Here is a 20,384-nt window from a genome sequence, read left to right as displayed (position 1 = left end):
ACTTACCAGCCCAGGCAGGAGGTGTGGCTTTCCACCAAGGACATTCCTCTCCAGGTCGAGTCCCCCAAATTGAAGGACCGTTTCATTGGACCCTTCCCCATCCTCAAGGTCCTCAGTCCTACCGCAGTGAGGCTCCAACTCCCGGCCTCACTGCGGATCCATCCGGTCTTTCATGTCTCCAGGATTAAACCGCATCACACCTCGCCCCTCTGTGCACCCGGTCCAGCGCCGCCTCCTGCCCGTATTATCGACGGGGAGCCGGCTTGGACAGTTCGCCGGCTCTTGGACGTCTGCCGCATGGGCCGGGGTTTCCAGTATTTGGTGGACTGGGAGGGGTATGGGCCCGAAGAACGCTCCTGGGTGAAGAGGAGCTTCATCCTGGACCCGGCCCTCCTGGCCGATTTCTATCGTCGCCACCCGGACAAGCCTGGTCGGGCGCCAGGAGGCGCCCGTTGAGGGGGGGGTCCTGTTGTGTGGGCCGCCAGAAGAGGAGGTACTGCTGGCCCACCACCAGAAGGCGCCCTGCCTGAAGTGCGGGCTTCAGGCACGAGAGGGCGCTGCCGCCTCAGGAACAAGCCGTGGTGACAGCTGTCACCCATCATCTGTGACAGCTGTCACTAATCCATACATCTGGTATAAAAGCAGGAAGACACCTCCACCAAACTGCCGAGATATCATCTTCATTTGGAGGTACTACTCTCAGCCTTTTTTTTGAGATTTATAAATCTGTGATTGTGAGTGTTTGCAGGAGAACCGGTCGTTTTGGTGGAGGCTGTGCATGACGGCGCTCCTTTTCCTCTGAGACCACTGCAACATGTTGAGTGAGAGGTGGAGGTGGCATTCCCACCATTGTTACTGGGTGTTCACACACCCACCCTTTGACTGTCTTTTGCTTTCTGCCAGCAGTACCAGATCCGACACGCCGGAGAGGTGGCCACCTGGGGACTCCGGGACTTGGCGGCTCCAGTATTCCTCTGGTTCAGGTGGCGGTGGAAATCGTGTGGTTCTGGTTCGTTTCCTGACGGGCATCTCCTATCGTCGAGCCTGCCCACACGACACCTTTATTAATTGACTGTTGCACATTCGGATTCTGCTGTGTTTGGTTGTGACATTCACACCAGTAAAGTGTTATAATTTGACTTCTTCCACTGTCCGTTCATTTACGCCCCCTGTTGTGGGTCCGTGTCACTACACTTTCCCAACATGTACAAGAAGCTGAATAGTAAGGAAGGAGAAAAGGACTTGTACCGATTGGCCAGCCAAAGGGACAGAGCTGGAAAGGATGTGGAGCAGGTTAGGGTGGTAAAAGATGCACATGGTAATGTGCTGACAAGTCAGGAGTGCGTGCTGAGAAGGTGGAGGGAATATTTTGAAGAGCTGATGAATAAAGAAAATGAGCAAGAGAAAAGGCTGGATGATGTGGTGAGAGTAAATCAGGAAGTACAAGAGATTAGCAAGGAAGAAGTGAGGGCTGCTATGAAGAGGATGAAGAGTGGAAAGGCAGTTGGTCCAGATGACATTCCAGTGGAGGCATGGAAATGTCTAGGAGAGATGGCAGTAGAGTTTCTATCCAGATTGTTTAATAAAATCTTGGAAAGTGAGAGGATGCCTGAGGAGTGGAGACGAAGTGTGCTGGTTCCTATTTTCAAGAACAAGGGTGATGTGCAGAGCTGCAGTAACTACAGAGACATAAAGCTGATCAGCCACAGCATGAAGTTATGGGAAAGAGTAGTAGAAGCTAGGATTAGAAAACAGGTGAAGATCTGTGAGCAGCAATATGGTTTCATGCCGAGAAAGAGCACTACAGATGCAATGTTTGCTCTGAGAATACTGTTGGAGAAGTACAGAGAAGGACAGAAAGAGTTACATTGTGTGTTTGTGGACTTAGAAAAAGCTTATGATAGGGTGCCAAGAGAAGAGTTGTGGCATTGTATGAGGAAGTCTGGAGTGGCAGAGAAGTATGTTAGGGTAGTGCAGGACATGTACAAGAATAGTGTGACAGCGGTGAGATGCGCAGCCGGAATGACAGACTCATTCAAGGTGGAGGTGGGATTACACCAAGATCAGCTCTGAGTCCTTTCTTGTTTGCAGTGGTGATGGACAGGTTGACAGATGAGCTCAGACAGGAGTCCCCATGGACTATGATGTTTGCAGATGACATTGTGATCTGTAGTGAGAGTAGAGAGTAAGTTGAGTCTAGTCTGGAGAAGTGGAGATATGCTTTGGAGAGAAGGGGAATGAAAGTCAGTAGAAGCAAGACTGAGTACGTGTGTGAATGGGAGGGAGCCCAGTGGAATAGTGCAGTTACAAGGAGTAGAAGTGGTGAAAGTAGATGAGTTTAAATATTTGGGGTCAACTGTTCAAAGTAATGGAGAGTGTAGTAAAGAGGTGAAGAAGAGAGTGCAGTTAGGGTGGAGTGGGTGGAGAAAGGTGGCAGGAGTGATTTGTGACGGGGAAAGTGAAGGGGAAAGTTTACAAACAGTAGTGAGACCAGCTATGTTGTATGGTTTAGAGATGGTGGCACTAACAAAAAGGCAGGAGGCAGAGCTGGAGGTGGCAGAGCTGAAGATGTTGAGATTCTCTTTGGGAGTGACAAGAACGGACAAGATTAGGAATGAACATATCAGAGGGACAGCTCAGGTGCGACGGCTTGGAGACAAAGTCAGAGAGGCGAGATTGAGATGGTTTGGACATGTGCAGAGGAGGGACCCAGGGTATATAGGGAGAAGGATGCTGAGGATGCAGCCACCAGGCAGGAGGAAAGAGGGAGGCCAAAGAGGAGGTTCATGGATGTGCTGAGAGAGGACATGCAGGTGGTTGGTGTGACAGAGGAAGATACAGAGGGCAGGGTGAGATGGAAACGATTGATGTGCTGTGGCGACCCCTAACGGGAACAGCCGAAAGACAAAGAAGAAGAAGATGTGAAAAAGAAAATGGCTTTACATTACTTGATATTCTTTTGCTTTTCTTCCACTAGTAGCCTATAATACATAATCATAACCAGAGTAGTTATAAATGTACTGGCTTCTGGATTTATTGAAGAGGTCCTATTGAAAAAGAAAAGCCCATTTTTCCAGGCATGTGAGACGCAAATAAAGAAAATCGTTAAAATGATGGTGGTTAAGAGGGCCATAGTTGAGGGGTCTAGAGCGTGAAGGCCCCAAGAAGCTGAAGTTTTTTTAGCCATGCTTATGCTCCTCAGAAGCATTTACTGAAAATAAAGTGTGAAGGACATAAGAAGTGATTCAGTTGTTAATATTCAAATAAAATAAGTTGGCCCAAATTCACATGAGTAATATTGAAAAATAATTTAATTTAATTCATACCAATTCAACTGATTTGTGTCTGACCAGTTAAAAAAGGTTTTTAAATGTTTTCCATTTTCAGGGCACACTGGATCTGCTGTGGCACCCAAATGAAGGCAATTTAAAAAAAAAACTTTAAATTTAGCTAATATGCGTTTGCAAGTTAGGTGAACTATCACAGAATTTGAATTAATTACTTAATCCAAATGAACTAAACTAAAACACAAGTTCACAGACTTTTATTCACAGATTTTTATTCAAACTAAGGGGCCTGTCCCACTGGCGTTTAGAAGGATTTGCGTATGGATTGCGCACAAAATTGGCCCATATTTGCCAAACATCCGCAATATCCGTGTAACATGCCTGTATGAGTCGGCCGTCATCCGAAAACGCCCGTGATCATCCGCAGAGGGACGCATGTCTGCAGCCAAGATTTTTGAGCTGTTCAAAAATCTGAATGCGGATGACATCCGCCTTACATACTCCATACATACTCAATTCATACACAATACATACTCACTCTATGCGCTGTATATCTACCGTTAACCGCTGATATCCACAACTGACGGGGATTTGCGGCTTGACAGCGGACAGGAACAGTGTGTAAAACAGATATATTGCGTGCCCATCATGTCCACATCACAAACTAAAATATGTTGTAGCGAATGCATACAAATTGGCCACAAATAAAGCGTTTTTATTACATCTGCTTTGCAGCTGATTTGCGGACAATCTGTGAATGCATAACAAACACGTCACGTAAACCCAAAGTGTGGCAGAAAGTGACATACCTGCCAGTCAGTGCCGGTCCGGCTGTGTAGATCCACAAAGACGTAGCTGCTGCAATCCAGGACTTTTATTTAACACCAACAAAAGGAAGAGTTGCTGTTTAGCCACAACTCACTCAAAAACAAAACAAAACAAAAAACAAAACAAAAAAACACTGTCTCACACCCCAAGCAGCTTCCCCCCTCCCGCTCCCCAAACTCATGAACAGTTAACCCTCGCATGACAACACTCTGTGATCAACTTGTCCAAGTCCAGCAATTGCTCAAGAGGCTGTATTGTTGGTGTGAATAATGATGCCGAAAGGCCCGAGTGCGCTTCTTTTATGACCACAATGCAGATGCCATGCACGTGCAACACGTGCGCGATGCATTCATAATACACCCATAATGCTGCTGTGATAATCTCAATGTGTCGGATCAGTTTCCTCACTACATGCGTTATATAACTGTGATTGTTCATCATATATTCACTATATATTATTAATATATCCGTAATTCATACTGTGACATTTGTCATTTTTTGCCATTTTTGTTGAGGACAACAACGAACGCCCACAATTTGTATGCTCAATTCATGCGCAATTAATCCTCTCCCCAGTGGGACAGGGCCCTAACATTTTGTGGTCATGGAAGAACCAAATGATTTTGTTGACTTAACATTAAAACATTTTAAGGCAGCATGCTAAGTTGACCTGTTTCCCAAGTTTTATCTTTTCCTATACTCAGGACAAAATATGTTAGCATAAGAAATATTTCAAAATATGTGGGTGATGTACAGTGTAAGTGCAAAAACACTGCTACAGTTACCTCAGTGTTAAGTCTGACTCAGCTGTGTGTGTGCGGAACAGAGCTGAGTTCACATCCTAAAACAGACTCAGTACTGTGTCACTTCTTCCTCTGTTCCACAGACGTAGAAGTGTGGCTGTGGCAGAGTGTGTGTACTGTACCCGAGTTCACCGATCCCATGATGAAATCAGCATTATGCAAACACAAACTTACAGCTTCTCCTCCCAAACTAAACTAGTTAGGTTTCTGTTGCCATTTGTCTGGCTGGCTGTCTGTTAGAGTGTTTGAAAGCAGGATATCTTAAAAGGACATGAAAGAATTCCAGGGAAACTTGTTGGAGAGGTCCACTTTTGGTCAACCAAGGGCTTAAATTTTGATGTGGATCAAGATGAAGAGACTTTGATCTGGAAATAAATGGACTATATTTGTATAGCATTCCTCCATCTGATGCTGGCACTTAAAGCACTTTACAGTCAGGCCTCACATTCACTCATTCATGCACTTGCAATGATTTCACATCAGGATCAAGTCAGGATCAACTGTAGGATTAAGAACCTCACTCAAAGGAACCTTAATGAGCTTTCTGTCTGATTTGGTGGAACTGACCACAAGAGTCCTCTGATCACAACCTGCTTCTCTGAACTCCAGGTCTGAATCCTAAATAATCGTTATCAAGTAATCAGGATTGCTAATGCAATCAGCAATCAGGATAAAAGGTCAGGATCCAATAGAAATACAAATAGCTTTAATTCATTTGAAAGCTTGACTCTTAGTCTTGTCCATCCAAATTGGAAGTCCCAAAAACCAGTTTTATTTGTTATTATCTATCGTCCACCTGGTCGTTACTGTGAGTTTCTCTGTGAATTTTCAGACCTTTTGTCTGACTTAGTGCTTAGCTCAGATAAGATAATTATAGTGGGCGATTTTAACATCCACACAGATGCTGAGAATGACAGCCTCAACACTGCATTTAATCTATTATTAGACTCTATTGGCTTTGCTCAAAATGTAAATGAGTCCACCCACCACTTTAATCATATCTTAGATCTTGTTCTGACTTATGGTATGGAAATAGAAGACTTAACAGTATTCCCTGAAAACTCCCTTCTGTCTGATCATTTCTTAATAACATTTACATTTACTCTGATGGACTACCCAGCAGTGGGGAATAAGTTTCATTACACTAGAAGTCTTTCAGAAAGCGCTGTAACTAGGTTTAAGGATATGATTCCTTCTTTATGTTCTCTAATGCTATATACCAACACAGTGCAGAGTAGCTACCTAAACTCTGTAAGTGAGATAGAGTATCTCGTCAATAGTTTTACATCCTCATTGAAGACAACTTTGGATGCTGTAGCTCCTCTAAAAAAGAGAGCTTTAAATCAGAAGTGCCTGACTCCGTGGTATAACTCACAAACTCGTAGCTTAAAGCAGATAACCCGTAAGTTGGAGAGGAAATGGCGTCTCACTAATTTAGAAGATCTTCAGTTAGCCTGGAAAAAGAGTCTGTTGCTCTATAAAAAAGCTCTCCGTAAAGCTAGGACATCTTTCTACTCATCACTAATTGAAGAAAATAAGAACAACCCCAGGTTTCTTTTCAGCACTGTAGCCAGGCTGACAAAGAGTCAGAGCTCTATTGAGCTGAGTATTCCATTAACTTTAACTAGTAATGACTTCATGACTTTCTTTGCTAACAAAATTTTAACTATTAGAGAAAAAATTACTCATAACCATCCCAAAGACGTATCGTTATCTTTGGCTGCTTTCAGTGATGCCGGTATTTGGTTAGACTCTTTCTCTCCGATTGTTCTGTCGGAGTTATTTTCATTAGTTACTTCATCCAAACCATCAACATGTTTATTAGACCCCATTCCTACCAGGCTGCTCAAGGAAGCCCTACCATTATTTAATGCTTCGATCTTAAATATGATCAATCTATCTTTGTTAGTTGGCTATGTACCACAGGCTTTTAAGGTGGCAGTAATTAAACCATTACTTAAAAAGCCATCACTTGACCCAGCTATCTTAGCTAATTATAGGCCAATCTCCAACCTTCCTTTTCTCTCAAAAATTCTTGAAAGGGTAGTTGTAAAACAGCTAACTGATCATCTGCAGAGGAATGGTCTATTTGAAGAGTTTCAGTCAGGTTTTAGAATTCATCATAGTACAGAAACAGCATTAGTGAAGGTTACAAATGATCTTCTTATGGCCTCGGACAGTGGACTCATCTCTGTGCTTGTTCTGTTAGACCTCAGTGCTGCTTTTGATACTGTTGACCATAAAATTTTATTACAGAGATTAGAGCATGCCATAGGTATTAAAGGCACTGCGCTGCGGTGGTTTGAATCATATTTGTCTAATAGATTACAATTTGTTCATGTAAATGGGGAATCTTCTTCACAGACTAAAGTTAATTATGGAGTTCCACAAGGTTCTGTGCTAGGACCAATTTTATTCACTTTATACATGCTTCCCTTAGGCAGTATTATTAGACGGTATTGCTTAAATTTTCATTGTTACGCAGATGATACCCAGCTTTATCTATCCATGAAGCCAGAGGACACACACCAATTAGCTAAACTGCAGGATTGTCTTACAGACATAAAGACATGGATGACCTCTAATTTCCTGCTTTTAAACTCAGATAAAACTGAAGTTATTGTACTTGGCCCCACAAATCTTAGAAACATGGTGTCTAACCAGATCCTTACTCTGGATGGCATTACCCTGACCTCTAGTAATACTGTGAGAAATCTTGGAGTCATTTTTGATCAGGATATGTCATTCAAAGCGCATATTAAACAAATATGTAGGACTGCTTTTTTGCATTTACGCAATATCTCTAAAATCAGAAAGGTCTTGTCTCAGAGTGATGCTGAAAAACTAATTCATGCATTTATTTCCTCTAGGCTGGACTATTGTAATTCATTATTATCAGGTTGTCCTAAAAGTTCCCTAAAAAGCCTTCAGTTAATTCAAAATGCTGCAGCTAGAGTACTGACGGGGACTAGAAGGAGAGAGCATATCTCACCCATATTGGCCTCTCTTCATTGGCTTCCTGTTAATTCTAGAATAGAATTTAAAATTCTTCTTCTTACTTATAAGGTTTTGAATAATCAGGTCCCATCTTATCTTAGGGACCTCGTAGTACCATATCACCCCAATAGAGCGCTTCGCTCTCAGACTGCAGGCTTACTTGTAGTTCCTAGGGTTTGTAAGAGTAGAATGGGAGGCAGAGCCTTCAGCTTTCAGGCTCCTCTCCTGTGGAACCAGCTCCCAATTCAGATCAGGGAGACAGACACCCTCTCTACTTTTAAGATTAGGCTTAAAACTTTCCTTTTTGCTAAAGCTTATAGTTAGGGCTGGATCAGGTGACCCTGAACCATCCCTTAGTTATGCTGCTATAGACGTAGACTGCTGGGGGGTTCCCATGATGGACTGTTTCTTTCTCTTTTTGCTCTGTATGCACCACTCTGCATTTAATCATTAGTGATCGATCTCTGCTCCCCTCCACAGCATGTCTTTTTCCTGGTTCTCTCCCTCAGCCCCAACCAGTCCCAGCAGAAGACTGCCCCTCCCTGAGCCTGGTTCTGCTGGAGGTTTCTTCCTGTTAAAAGGGAGTTTTTCCTTCCCACTGTAGCCAAGTGCTTGCTCACAGGGGGTCGTTTTGACCGTTGGGGTTTTACATAATTATTGTATGGCCTTGCCTTACAATATAAAGCGCCTTGGGGCAACTGTTTGTTGTGATTTGGCGCTATATAAAAAAATTGATTGATTGATTGATTGATTGAAATAGAAAGCCTTTATTGTCATTATACACAGCAAACACAGTCTGCATAGTACAACGAGAATAGGGGGGCTGCTCCTTAAAATGTGCACGCAGTGCAATACAAGACAATATAACATGAATAAACAACAATATAACATAAAGAAACACACAAAGTCCTTTGCTGAAATGTAAAATTCTGTAGCATATGGACAGTGTAAACAGTGTAGCATTTGAGAGAGTGCAAAAGGAAATGTAAAACTGTATGACAACTATAGGCAATGTAAACAATCTAACAACTGAAAAATGTGCAAAAGTCCTGTGCTACAAATGAGATAGATATGGTGCGACTCAGTACCTAATATAGTCCGTTTTTAGTGCAGATTATTGTTCAACATGGTGATGGTTTTGGGGAAGAAACTGTCTCTGAGTCTATTTGTCCTGGCCTGTATGGACCTGTAGCGCCTGCCAGAGGGCAACAGGTTGAAGAGATGAAAGCTGGGGTGTGTATTGTCCTTGAGAATGTTCTTGGCCCTACTACAATGGGAGGTGTAGATGGTGGGAATGGAGGGCAGAGGACAGCCAATGATTTTTTGGGCAGTGTTTGCTACCCTCTGCAGTCTCTTCCTGTCAGCTTCAGTGCAACTGGAGTGCCACACTGACACTGCGTAGGTCAGCAGGCTCTCTATAGTGGAGCGATAGAAGGTCACCAGCAGGGGTATGCTTAATTGCTCCTTCCTAAGCACCCTCAAGAAGTGTAGTCGCTGCTGGGCCTTCTTGACCAGTGCTGCGGTGTTGACTGACCAAGAGAGGTCAGCAGAGATGTGAACCCCTAGGAACTTGAAGGACTCCACTCGCTCCACGCATTCTGCTGTGGTCGGTTAACCAGGAAGTCTTTGATCCAGGAGCAGGTGGGCAGTGGGATCCCCAGGTTGGATAACTTGGGGATAAGAATGTCCGGTATTATGGTATTAAAAGCTGAGCTATAGTCAATGAAGAGCATTCTGACGTAGCTCCCTTGTTTCTCCAGGTGAGTCAGTGCTGAGTGAACGGCGGTTGTTATTGCATCTTCTGTGGATCTGTTAGACCCGTATGCAAACTGATGCTGGTCCAGGGTAGGGGGATGACAAGCTTTGATGTGTCTTTGAACCAGTTTCTCAAAGCACTTGGTGATGACTGGGATGAGTGCTACTGGGCGGAAGTCATTGAGGCTGGTTGTGGGTGATTTTTTGGGTACTGGGATGATAGTGGCGGATTTTAAGCAGGCTGGGATGATGGCTTGTTCTAGTGACAGGTTGAAAATGATAGTGAAGACCTGTGCTAGCTGGTCAGCACATGCCTTGAGCACCTTCCCTGGTACTCCATCCAGGCCTGAAGCCTTCCTGGGGTTCACAGCCCGGAGCACTCATCTCACGTCCTCAGCCGCTAGAGTAAGTAAGTGAGGGGGAACTGGAGGCTGGAATGGGTTGTAGTGGGGGTTGGGGTGTTGTGGTTGAGTGCTGTGCCTGAGACTCAAAACGGGCATAGAAGCTGTTCAGCTCCTCTGCTAATGCCAGATCTGAGTTCCCTGGTGTTGCAGCACAGCCTCTGTAATTGGTGATCGACTGTATGCCCTGCCACACCTGTCGGGGGTTATTAAACTGGTCCTGGTCAGCACGGGTGGTGTTGTATAGTGCTCTGTCTACCGATCTGACCAGAACAGTACTATTTTTGCACCAACCTTCATGTATATAGATGCAGAGGCCCCCACCTCTGTTTTTCCCTGAGTCGCTGTTCCTGTCCCATCTGTGTAGCGTGCGGCCTGCTAGCTGTGCCGAAGCATCGGGGATTTGTGCATGTAGCCATGTCTCTGTGATTATAAGTGCACAGCACTCTTGAATGTAGAGATTCCCAGCTAGCTGTAGTTCCAAATCGTCCGTTTTGTGTACCAAGGATCTGGTATTTGAGAGATAAAGGCTTGGCAGCGGTGGTTTGAGTGGCTGTTTCCTTAGTTTATGCAGCAGTCCAGCCCTGCAGCCCTGTTTTTGCTTTCTCTCGCGACGCCGCCTGCGTCGCTTGCCGGCCCCGATAACAATCTACGGAGATCCCGCTGGTCTCGCTATCTCGTCTGGGATGTTGTGAGTTCGCTGAAAGTCGCTGCAGATGGTAGTTTTCTGTTGAAAACCGATGTTTATTAAGTCCACCCCGTCGTACTTTTTGTAAAAGTCTGTAAGCGGCGTACAAGATTCCAAAACAACACACAAAAGACACAAAAAGGTGCACGAATAGGGAGAGCTGTAAGCCGCTGCGTCTGCGCACGCCGCCATCTTTAGCGCGCCCTTTAATCCACCCCTTGATTCTGATTCTGTAAATCCTACAGGATGAAAGCAAGAAGAGAGACACGCACACAAAGACAGATACACAAACAGCAATGAAAGTATAACCTCCTCATTGAGGTTCAAAGATCAATGATTAGGATCAAAGATCACAATCAAAGTTCAGTAATGAGGATCTAAGGTCAGATTACAGCTGCAACTAACAATTATTTTCAAAATCAACAAGTGATCAATTATTTTCTTGATTTTATTCGATTGGTTGTTAGATCCATAGAATGTCAAATAAATGTGAAAAATATCAGTCAGTGTTATTCTGAACACAATATGATGCTTTCAACTGTCTTTTGTCCACAACCCAAATATATTCATCTTACTGCCTGATAGGAGTAAAGCCGCTACTAAAATAAACCAGAGAATATTCACATCTAAGAAGCTGAAATCAAAGAATTTAGATATTTAAAAATCAAGGTGATTAATCAGTTATCAGAATAGCATTCATTAATCATTGTAGCTCTGGCCAGGATCAAAGATGGGGATACATTTTGAGTGATTAGGATCAAAGGTCAGCAATCCGAACATAACCTCAGTGATCAGGTGGTCATGATCAAAGGTCAGCAATCAGAACATAACCTCAGTGATCAGGTGGTCATGGTCAGAGGTCAGCAATCAGAACACAACCTCAGTAATCAGGTGATCATGATCAAAAGTCAGCAATCCGAACATAACCTCAGTGATCAGGTGGTCATGATCAAAGGTCAGCAATCAGAACATAACCTCAGTAATCAGGTGATCATGATCAAAGGTCAGCAATCCGAACATAACCTCAGTGATCAGGTGGTCATGATCAAAGGTCAGCAATCAGAACATAACCTCAGTGATCAGGTGGTCATGATCAAAGGTCAGCAATCAGAACATAACCTCAGTAATCAAGTGGTCATGGTCAAAGGTCAGCAATCAGAACACAACCTCAGTAATCAGGTGATCATGATCAAAGGTCTGCTTGAAGCAATGTAAAAATGTTACAAAAGACTTTAAAGAAATAACCTTCAAACAAACAATTGTTACTTTGAGGATAGCAGTATTTTACTTTACCTCATGGAAGTGTTTCTGGTATGATTGCTAAATGATCACATTCTGTTTAACCTTGGAGATAACTTATTCATCACTTCATCAGTTTTTTCTTATCGTCTTTTAACCTGTGCAGTGTGTAGCTACAGTGCCATATATATATATATATATATATATATATATATATATATATATATATATATATATATATATATATATATATATATATATATATATATATATATATAGTGGTCCCTCGCTATAACGCGGTTCACCTTTCGCGGCCTCGCAGTTTCGCGGATTTTTTTAGTCCAATTTTGCATGCTTTTTGTTTTTGTTTTTTTTTTTTTACAGCGCATTGTGTTCTGCGTCCTCATCAAGCAGGCCGGTCGCCGCACCGCGAAGGGAGAGTACGTGCATTGTGTTCTGCGTGTCTGTTTATAAGAATCTTCTCGCCCAGAAGAAAAAAGAGCGCCAACAACTACCCATAACTGTGTTCTTCACTCGGAAAAAGACACCTGCACCGAGGTGTCACTCAGTGGAAAAAGGCGCGACAGTGGCACGGTGCCAGGACGAAGAGACGTGATCAGAGGAACTGTGAAATACTGGTGAGTCACTATTAATAATTTCTTATGTGTCCAACCTCGTAGGTTGATTGTTAAAATTAAATGTGTTAGTTCTAAAAGCCATCATAATTATTTATAGGAAACGTTCTATTTTTATTTCTCAAAAAAATGTTTGGGCCTGAAAACAGGTTGGTCTTATTTTTCTACTAAGGTTTGAACTTTGAGTGTTTACACACGAGAGAAAAGTGAGAAAATGTTAATGCCTGTTTGAGAAAAGTGTATAAAGTGTGTAGTGAGGGGTTTTACAGCCCTAAAACGTCTATAATAATTGTAAAAAATAACGCTGACTACTTTGCGGATTTCGCCTAGTGCGGGCTGTTTTCAGAACATAACCCCCGCGATAAACGAGGGACCACTGTGTGTGTGTGTATATATATATATATATATATATATATATATATATAGATAAGGTTGGGTAGGATTACTTTGAAATGTAATCCAAAAGTAATCAGATTACAAGTAATCCAAATGTATGTACATACATACATGTAATCCACATGTATTCTTTCAAAGTAATCCTACCCAACCTTGTGTGTGTATATATATAACTTCCTTAAACTCAAAGCAAATCTCAACAACTTCATATAAATTAATTAATATAAAAAATATATTAATATAAAAGCCAGGATGATTAGGTGCATAAGTAATGGAACACATTTACTCCACACAGATTTACCATAGAGCACCATACTGTTTGGATTTCTTCATAATTGATAAATCCATAATAATAATAATTGATAAGTCCAAGACATATTCAGTGACTTAGAAATGTTCATGTATCCATCCCCTGACTTGTTTGAAGAAAAGTGACAATGAAACTGAATATTTATAGGTATTATACAAAAGTGTTCCATTACTTGTGAAACCAGTCATCTTGGCTTTTATATTTTTAATAAGTTTAGATCAAGTTGTAGAGATCTGCTTTGAGTTTGAGTTGAAGGAAGATAATTTTTTGTATTTGAAATGACATAAACAAATTAAAATGTGTGAAATCCCAAGTGTTCCAATACTTTTGGAGTGCACTGTATGCCTGCAGCTGTCTGCTGAATCTGCTGTTTCTCCTTTGTTATGTCAGGAATCTCGCATCGGAACGTTACTGAGAATTGCAAGAGCAGACAACAGTGCAGTGGTCTGTGTGAAACTTATCCAGAAAACTGGGCTTTTTCACTTTTTCTTCCTATGTATAGAAGGTATCTTTGATAATATACTTTGTGTTCAGCAGTAAGAAACTCAGTTTTAACGACAGACAACATTAGGTTTTGCACAGTATACAAACCCAAATATTCCATAATTGGACTGTGATCACACTGTTAGACATCCAGAAGTGCAAAACACTGGTCAAATTTCCCAACTTTTTATGCATTCTATAAACATTAAACCCTAACTATGGTCAAAACAAAAACCATGAAATCAAAAACAGTACAGTTGTGGGCTGTATACAGTTTAAAAAACCCTCACCCAATGAAATATATTGTCATGTTCATGTGATTATTTTTGACATAATTACACAAAATGTAAACGTTTTAGGCAGAATGTTCAGGATGTGGAAGCTGTGGATCTCCAAGATTTCAATGATAAGGTTGAGATCCTCTTTTTGGTGCTTTTTTGAAAGTACACAGTGCCCTTTTAGAAGTGTTGGTCATATTTGTGAAGGCAGGAAAAAAAAAACCCTGTCACGGTTTGCATAGTGCAGGGAACGTTTTATATAAATGGATAGCTGACCACTGTGTGGGTTTGTAAAGTCAGGTTTCAGTGGCCTTTCATTAACCATGGGCGTTTCAGCAGTCACGCCTTTGTGTTTAAAATCCTCCTCTTCTCTTGCCTGGTTGGTTCTCCTTCTGATCGGCACAAATCAGTGAACCTCACATACCCAGTGCTGACGAAACATTTACCCCTATGTTCGTTTTCCTGAGGATGAGCCCAACTTAAATGTTTGTACACTACAGAAAGAAAAAACAAATCAGCTGCGGTGTTGTGTAGTCAACTTCTGGGAAATAAAATCCCTCTATGGACACAAAAGAACTCGTCTTGATTCCTTTTCTAGTAGCAGCTGTGCTGGCCTCCTTTACATGGCTCCACCCCCATCATGTCTCTGCCCACACACACTTCTCACCCCTTTCACTGTTTTTCCTTTGTTACTCCTATCTACCATGAGTTTATTCTTCATCGGCTTTTTGTCCCCAGGAAAAGGCATTTTTACAAAACAATCCAAGAACTTACAGTGCATCCAGAAAGTGTTCAAAGCGCTTCACTTTTTCCATATTTTGTTTTGTTACAGCCTTATTCCAAAATGGAGTAAATTAATTTCTTTTCTCTCCAACTTCTACTTACAACACCCCATATTGACTACATGAAAACAGTTTTTGAAAAATGTGCAAATTTAATAAAAAATAACAAAGTGAGAAATCACATGTACATAAGTATTCACACACTTTGCTCAATATTTTGAATGGACCTTTGACCTTTGGCAGCAATTACAGCCTCAAGTTTTCTTGAATATGTATGATGCCACAAGCTTGGTGCACCTATCTTTGGGCAGTTCTGGCCATTCCTCTTTGCAGCAAGCACCTCTCAAGCTCTGTCAGGTTGGATGGAGAGCGTCAGTGCGCAGCCATTTCTCTGCACAGATGTTCAATCAGATTCATGTCTGGGCTCTGGCTGGGCCACTCAAGGACATTCACAGAGTTGTTCTGACTCCTTTGATTTCTTGGCTGTGTGCTTAGAGTCATTGTCCTGCTGAAAGATAAACCCTCACACCAGTCTGAGGTCAAGAGCGCTCTGGAGCAGGTTTTCATCCAGGATGTCTCAGTACATTGCTGCATTTATCTTTCCCTCAATCCTGACTAGTCTCCCAGTTCCTGCTGCTGAAAAACATCTCCACAGCATGATGCTGCCACCACCATGCTTCACTGTAGGGATGGTGCCTGGTTTCCTCCAAACATGATGCCTGGCATTCATGCCAAAGAGTTCAATCTTTGTCTCATCAGACTAGCAAATTTTGTTTTTCATGATCTGAGAGTCCTTCAGGTGCCTTTTGGTAAACTCCAGGAGGGCTGCCATGTCCCTTTTACAAAGGAGTGGCTTCCATCTGGTCACTCTACCATACAGGCTTGATTTGTGTATTGCATTGGAAGGTTCTCCTCTGTCCACAGAGGAATGCTGGAGCTCTGACAGAGTGGCAATCTGGTTCTTGGTCACCTCCCTGACTAAGGCCCTTCTGCCTCAATTGCTCAGTTTAGATGGGTGGCCAGCTCGAGGAAGAGTCCCGGTGGGTCTGAACTTCTTCAGTTTATGGATGATGGAGGCCACTGTGCTCATTGGGCAACCCAGTCTCATGGCAAGTCGTAATTCAGCAGCACAAAATATACATTAATCTATTGGTTTGTGATATTGTGACGAAAAGCGCCTCATTTTCGTCACGGCAGCACAAATTTATTCTCATTCATTCCATGATGGCTGCATGAAATTAAAAGTGAAGTAGGGGTGGTTATGGTTAGGGTGGGGGGAAGGAGTAGGATTAGGTTATGGTTAAGGTTAGGGTTGGGGTTAGGAGTAGGGTTAGTAATAGTGAGTTAAAAAAAAAAAGTCCAGGAAATTTGACTCATTTCGTTACGGGAGCATGAAGAAAAAATGTGAGACTGGGCTGCAATGGGACTTTTAAAGAAGCAGAAATATTTCTGTACCCTTCCATAGATTTGTGCCTCGAGACAATCCTGTCTTAGAGGTCTACAGACAATTCCTTTGACTTCATGCTTGGTTTGTACTGACATGCACTGTCAACTGTGGGACCTTATATGTAGACAGGTGTGTGCCTTTCCAAATCATTTCCATTCAAGTGAAGTTACCACAAGTGGACTCCAATTAAACTCTGGAAACATCTCAAGGATCATAAGTAGAAACAGGATGCATCTGAGCTCAATTTTGAGCTTCATGGCAAAGGCTTATACTTATACATACGTACATAAATACTTATGTACAGGTGATTTTCTTACTGTTGCAAAACTCTAAAAAAAAAAAAAACTTATTTCACATTGTCATTATGGGGTATTGTGTGTATAACTTTGAGGGGGAAAAAATTAATTTCATCCATTTTGGAATAAGGCTGTAACATTAAAAAAATGTGGAAAAAGTGAAGTGCTCTGAATGTTTTCTGGATGCACCGCAACCTGTCAACGCCAGACCTGCTTGCGAAGGAGTACTTCTGAATCTTGAAAATTGCCATAGTAACCACAGACGCAGCTATTCAGAAGACTTTCAGGACAATGCAAATGTTACCAGCACACATTCTGCATTAGAAGTGGTTGAGACTTACCATCAGAGCTGACAGTTTCTTCATGATCAGGGTATTCCTGTCCTGTGTCTCTGTAATCCACCCAGTTTACCCCCTCCAGGCTGTCATAGCTGGTCTGAGCTTGATCCTTCACCGGTACCACTGTGAAGTGAGGCATGTTTTCATCACTCAGAGAATGTGGCCTCTCCTCTAAGCCCGGGTGAGTATAGCAGACTAGCTGTTAGCCAGCTCTTGCTCAACTCCCACTAATGGAAACTAAATTCCACTACACTTCGCTCACTTCCTCTGGAAGTATTGTCATACTCCCCGCCCACAGGCCGGCTCCTCCTGGGATTTTTTGTGCAAGAAAAAAAAAAGGTCTAGGAGTTTTGAGACCTGCACCTCCCCTCTGGGGAGAAGGGCTGACCCGTGGGCTTGGAGTCTGCGTTGTCATCATTGTGTTGTGTAAAGTAAAAGTTTAAATGGACACCGTTTCTGCTGTGTATGTCATGCTGGATTGCAATGACTAACAGAGTGAACTTTGTCTCTTGGAGGTCCTCACAGTCAGTCCTCTGTGTGGGTCTTTCCTAAAACACACAGACTGCAACGTGGCAGTTTGGAAACTAATGAATGAATGAATGAATTTATTCAGCACACACAGTCCAAAACAACAACAACAAAAACTTACAACGAAGAAAGAAAATGGATTAACAATGCATCCGTGTGCGTTAGGGTATAGGCAGAAGCAATGCTTATTAACGCCTACCCCTTTAACCAAAAATAAAATTATCTAGTCCAAAAGGATTGGGGGGAAGAAAAAAACACATCTATTCCCACTCCCATTTTCAACCAAAAACTCTTCAGCTTAAAGGACACAATCCGAATGCTACCAAACAAATTTACATTTACAAAGTTACATTTACAAATTTACATTTACAATTGGCAATACACAAAACTCATCCTTCTTCAGCAGATACATATCTTGAAAACATCATGCCTTTATATTGCTTTTTAAATTGATTGATATTTGGACATCGTTTGAGTTCATGAGTTCCATAGTCTAGGGCCACACATGGAGACACAGAAACCTTTCCTGGTCGTCCGAGTGCCAGCAATTTTAAAATGATATAAGCCCCGTAAATTATATTTTCCCTCTCTCTCAGTAAAAAATTTATTGAATGCTAAAGGGCACTTGTTTATTTTTCACTTTGCGCATTAATTGAATAGTCGTGAACAAAATCATATCGGGCAGTTTTAATATTTGAGATTTAATGAACAATGGGTTGGTGTGGTCACGATAACCTGCATTATCAATCAATCAATTTTTTTATATAGCGCCAAATCACAACAAACAGTTGCCCCAAGGTGCTTTATATTGTAAGGCAAGGCCATACAATAATTATGTAAAACCCCAACGGTCAAAACGACCCCCTGTGAGCAAGCACTTGGCTACAGTGGGAAGGAAAAACTCCCTTTTAACAGGAAGAAACCTCCAGCAGAACCAGGCTCAGGGAGGGGCAGTCTTCTGCTGGGACTGGTTGGGGCTGAGGGAGAGAACCAGGAAAAAGACATGCTGTGGAGGGGAGCAGAGATCGATCACTAATGATTAAATGCAGAGTGGTGCATACAGAGCAAAAAGAGAAAGAAACAGTGCATCATGGGAACCCCCCAGCAGTCTACGTCTATAGCAGCATAACTAAGGGATGGTTCAAGGTCACCTGATCCAGCCCTAACTATAAGCTTTAGCAAAAAGGAAAGTTTTAAGCCTAATCTTAAAAGTAGAGAGGGTGTCTGTCTCCCTGATCTGAATTGGGAGCTGGTTCCACAGGAGAGGAGCCTGAAAGCTGAAGGCTCTGCCTCCCATTCTACTCTTACAAACCCTAGGAACTACAAGTAAGCCTGCAGTCTGAGAGCAAAGCGCTCTATTGGGGTGATATGGTACTACGAGGTCCCTAAGATAAGATGGGACCTGATTATTCAAAACCTTATAAGTAAGAAGAAGAATTTTAAATTCTATTCTAGAATTAACAGGAAGCCAATGAAGAGAGGCCAATATGGGTGAGATATGCTCTCTCCTTCTACTCCCCGTCAGTACTCTAGCTGCAGCATTTTGAATTAACTGAAGGCTTTTTAGGGAACTTTTAGGACAACCTGATAATAATGAATTACAATAGTCCAGCCTAGAGGAAATAAATGCATGAATTAGTTTTTCAGCATCACTCTGAGACAAGACCTTTCTGATTTTAGAGATATTGCGTAAATGCAAAAAAGCAGTCCTACATATTTGTTTAATATGCACTCTGAATGACATATCCTGATCAAAAATGACTCCAAGATTTCTCACAGTATTACTAGAGGTCAGGGATCCTGCAGTTTAGCTAATTGGTGTGTGTCCTCTGGCTTCATGGATAGATAAAGCTGGGTATCATCTGCGTAACAATGAAAATTTAAGCAATACCGTCTAATAATACTGCCTAAGGGAAGCATGTATAAAGTGAATAAAATTGGTCCTAGCACAGAACCTTGTGGAACTCCATAATTAACTTTAGTCTGTGAAGAAGATTCCCCATTTACATGAACAAATTGTAATCTATTAGACAAATATGATTCAAACCACCGCAGCGCAGTGCCTTTAATACCTATGGCATGCTCTAATCTCTGTAATAAAATTTTATGGTCAACAGTATCAAAAGCAGCACTGAGGTCTAACAGAACAAGCACAGAGATGAGTCCACTGTCCGAGGCCATAAGAAGATCATTTGTAACCTTCACTAATGCTGTTTCTGTACTATGATGAATTCTAAAACCTGACTGAAACTCTTCAAATAGACCATTCCTCTGCAGATGATCAGTTAGCTGTTTTACAACTACCCTTTCAAGATTTTTTGAGAGAAAAGGAAGGTTGGAGATTGGCCTATAATTAGCTATGATAGCTGGGTCAAGTGATGGCTTTTTAAGTAATGGTTTAATTACTGCCACCTTAAAAGCCTGTGATACATAGCCAACTAACAAAGATAGATTGATCATATTTAAGATCGAAGCATTAAATAATGGTAGGGCTTCCTTGAGCAGCCTGGTAGGAATGGGGTCTAATAAACATGTTGATGGTTTGGATGAAGTAACTAATGAAAATAACTCAGACAGAACAATCGGAGAGAAAGAGTCTAACCAAATACCGGCATCACTGAAAGCAGCCAAAGATAACGATACGTCTTTGGGATGGTTATGAGTAATTTTTTCTCTAATAGTTAAAATTTTGTTAGCAAAGAAAGTCATGAAGTCATTACTAGTTAAAGTTAATGGAATACTGAGCTCAATAGAGCTCTGACTCTTTGTCAGCCTGGCTACAGTGCTGAAAAGAAACCTGGGGTTGTTCTTATTTTCTTCGATTAGTGATGAGTAGAAAGATGTCCTAGCTTTACGGAGGGCTTTTTTATAGAGCAACAGACTCTTTTTCCAG

The 20,384-nt window shown here is 42.0% G+C and overlaps 1 protein-coding gene across 1 annotated transcript in view; it reads right to left on the bottom strand.

The window, feature by feature from the left end:
- slc12a4 (solute carrier family 12 member 4) overlaps nt 1-17,227 on the bottom strand; it is a 90,297-nt gene extending 73,070 nt beyond the window's left edge. The window contains 1 exon segment of the mRNA XM_034186358.1: nt 16,967-17,227. Coding sequence (XP_034042249.1) covers nt 16,967-17,102 — 136 coding nt within the window. The 5' untranslated portion in view covers nt 17,103-17,227.
- Nucleotides 17,228-20,384: the final 3,157 nt, after the last annotated feature.

Source organism: Thalassophryne amazonica, chromosome 2 (genome assembly GCF_902500255.1).
Source record: "Thalassophryne amazonica chromosome 2, fThaAma1.1, whole genome shotgun sequence".
NCBI lineage: Eukaryota > Metazoa > Chordata > Actinopteri > Batrachoidiformes > Batrachoididae > Thalassophryne > Thalassophryne amazonica.
The sequence above is the reverse complement of the archived record's forward strand: the minus strand, read 5'-3'. Positions and strand labels throughout refer to the sequence as shown.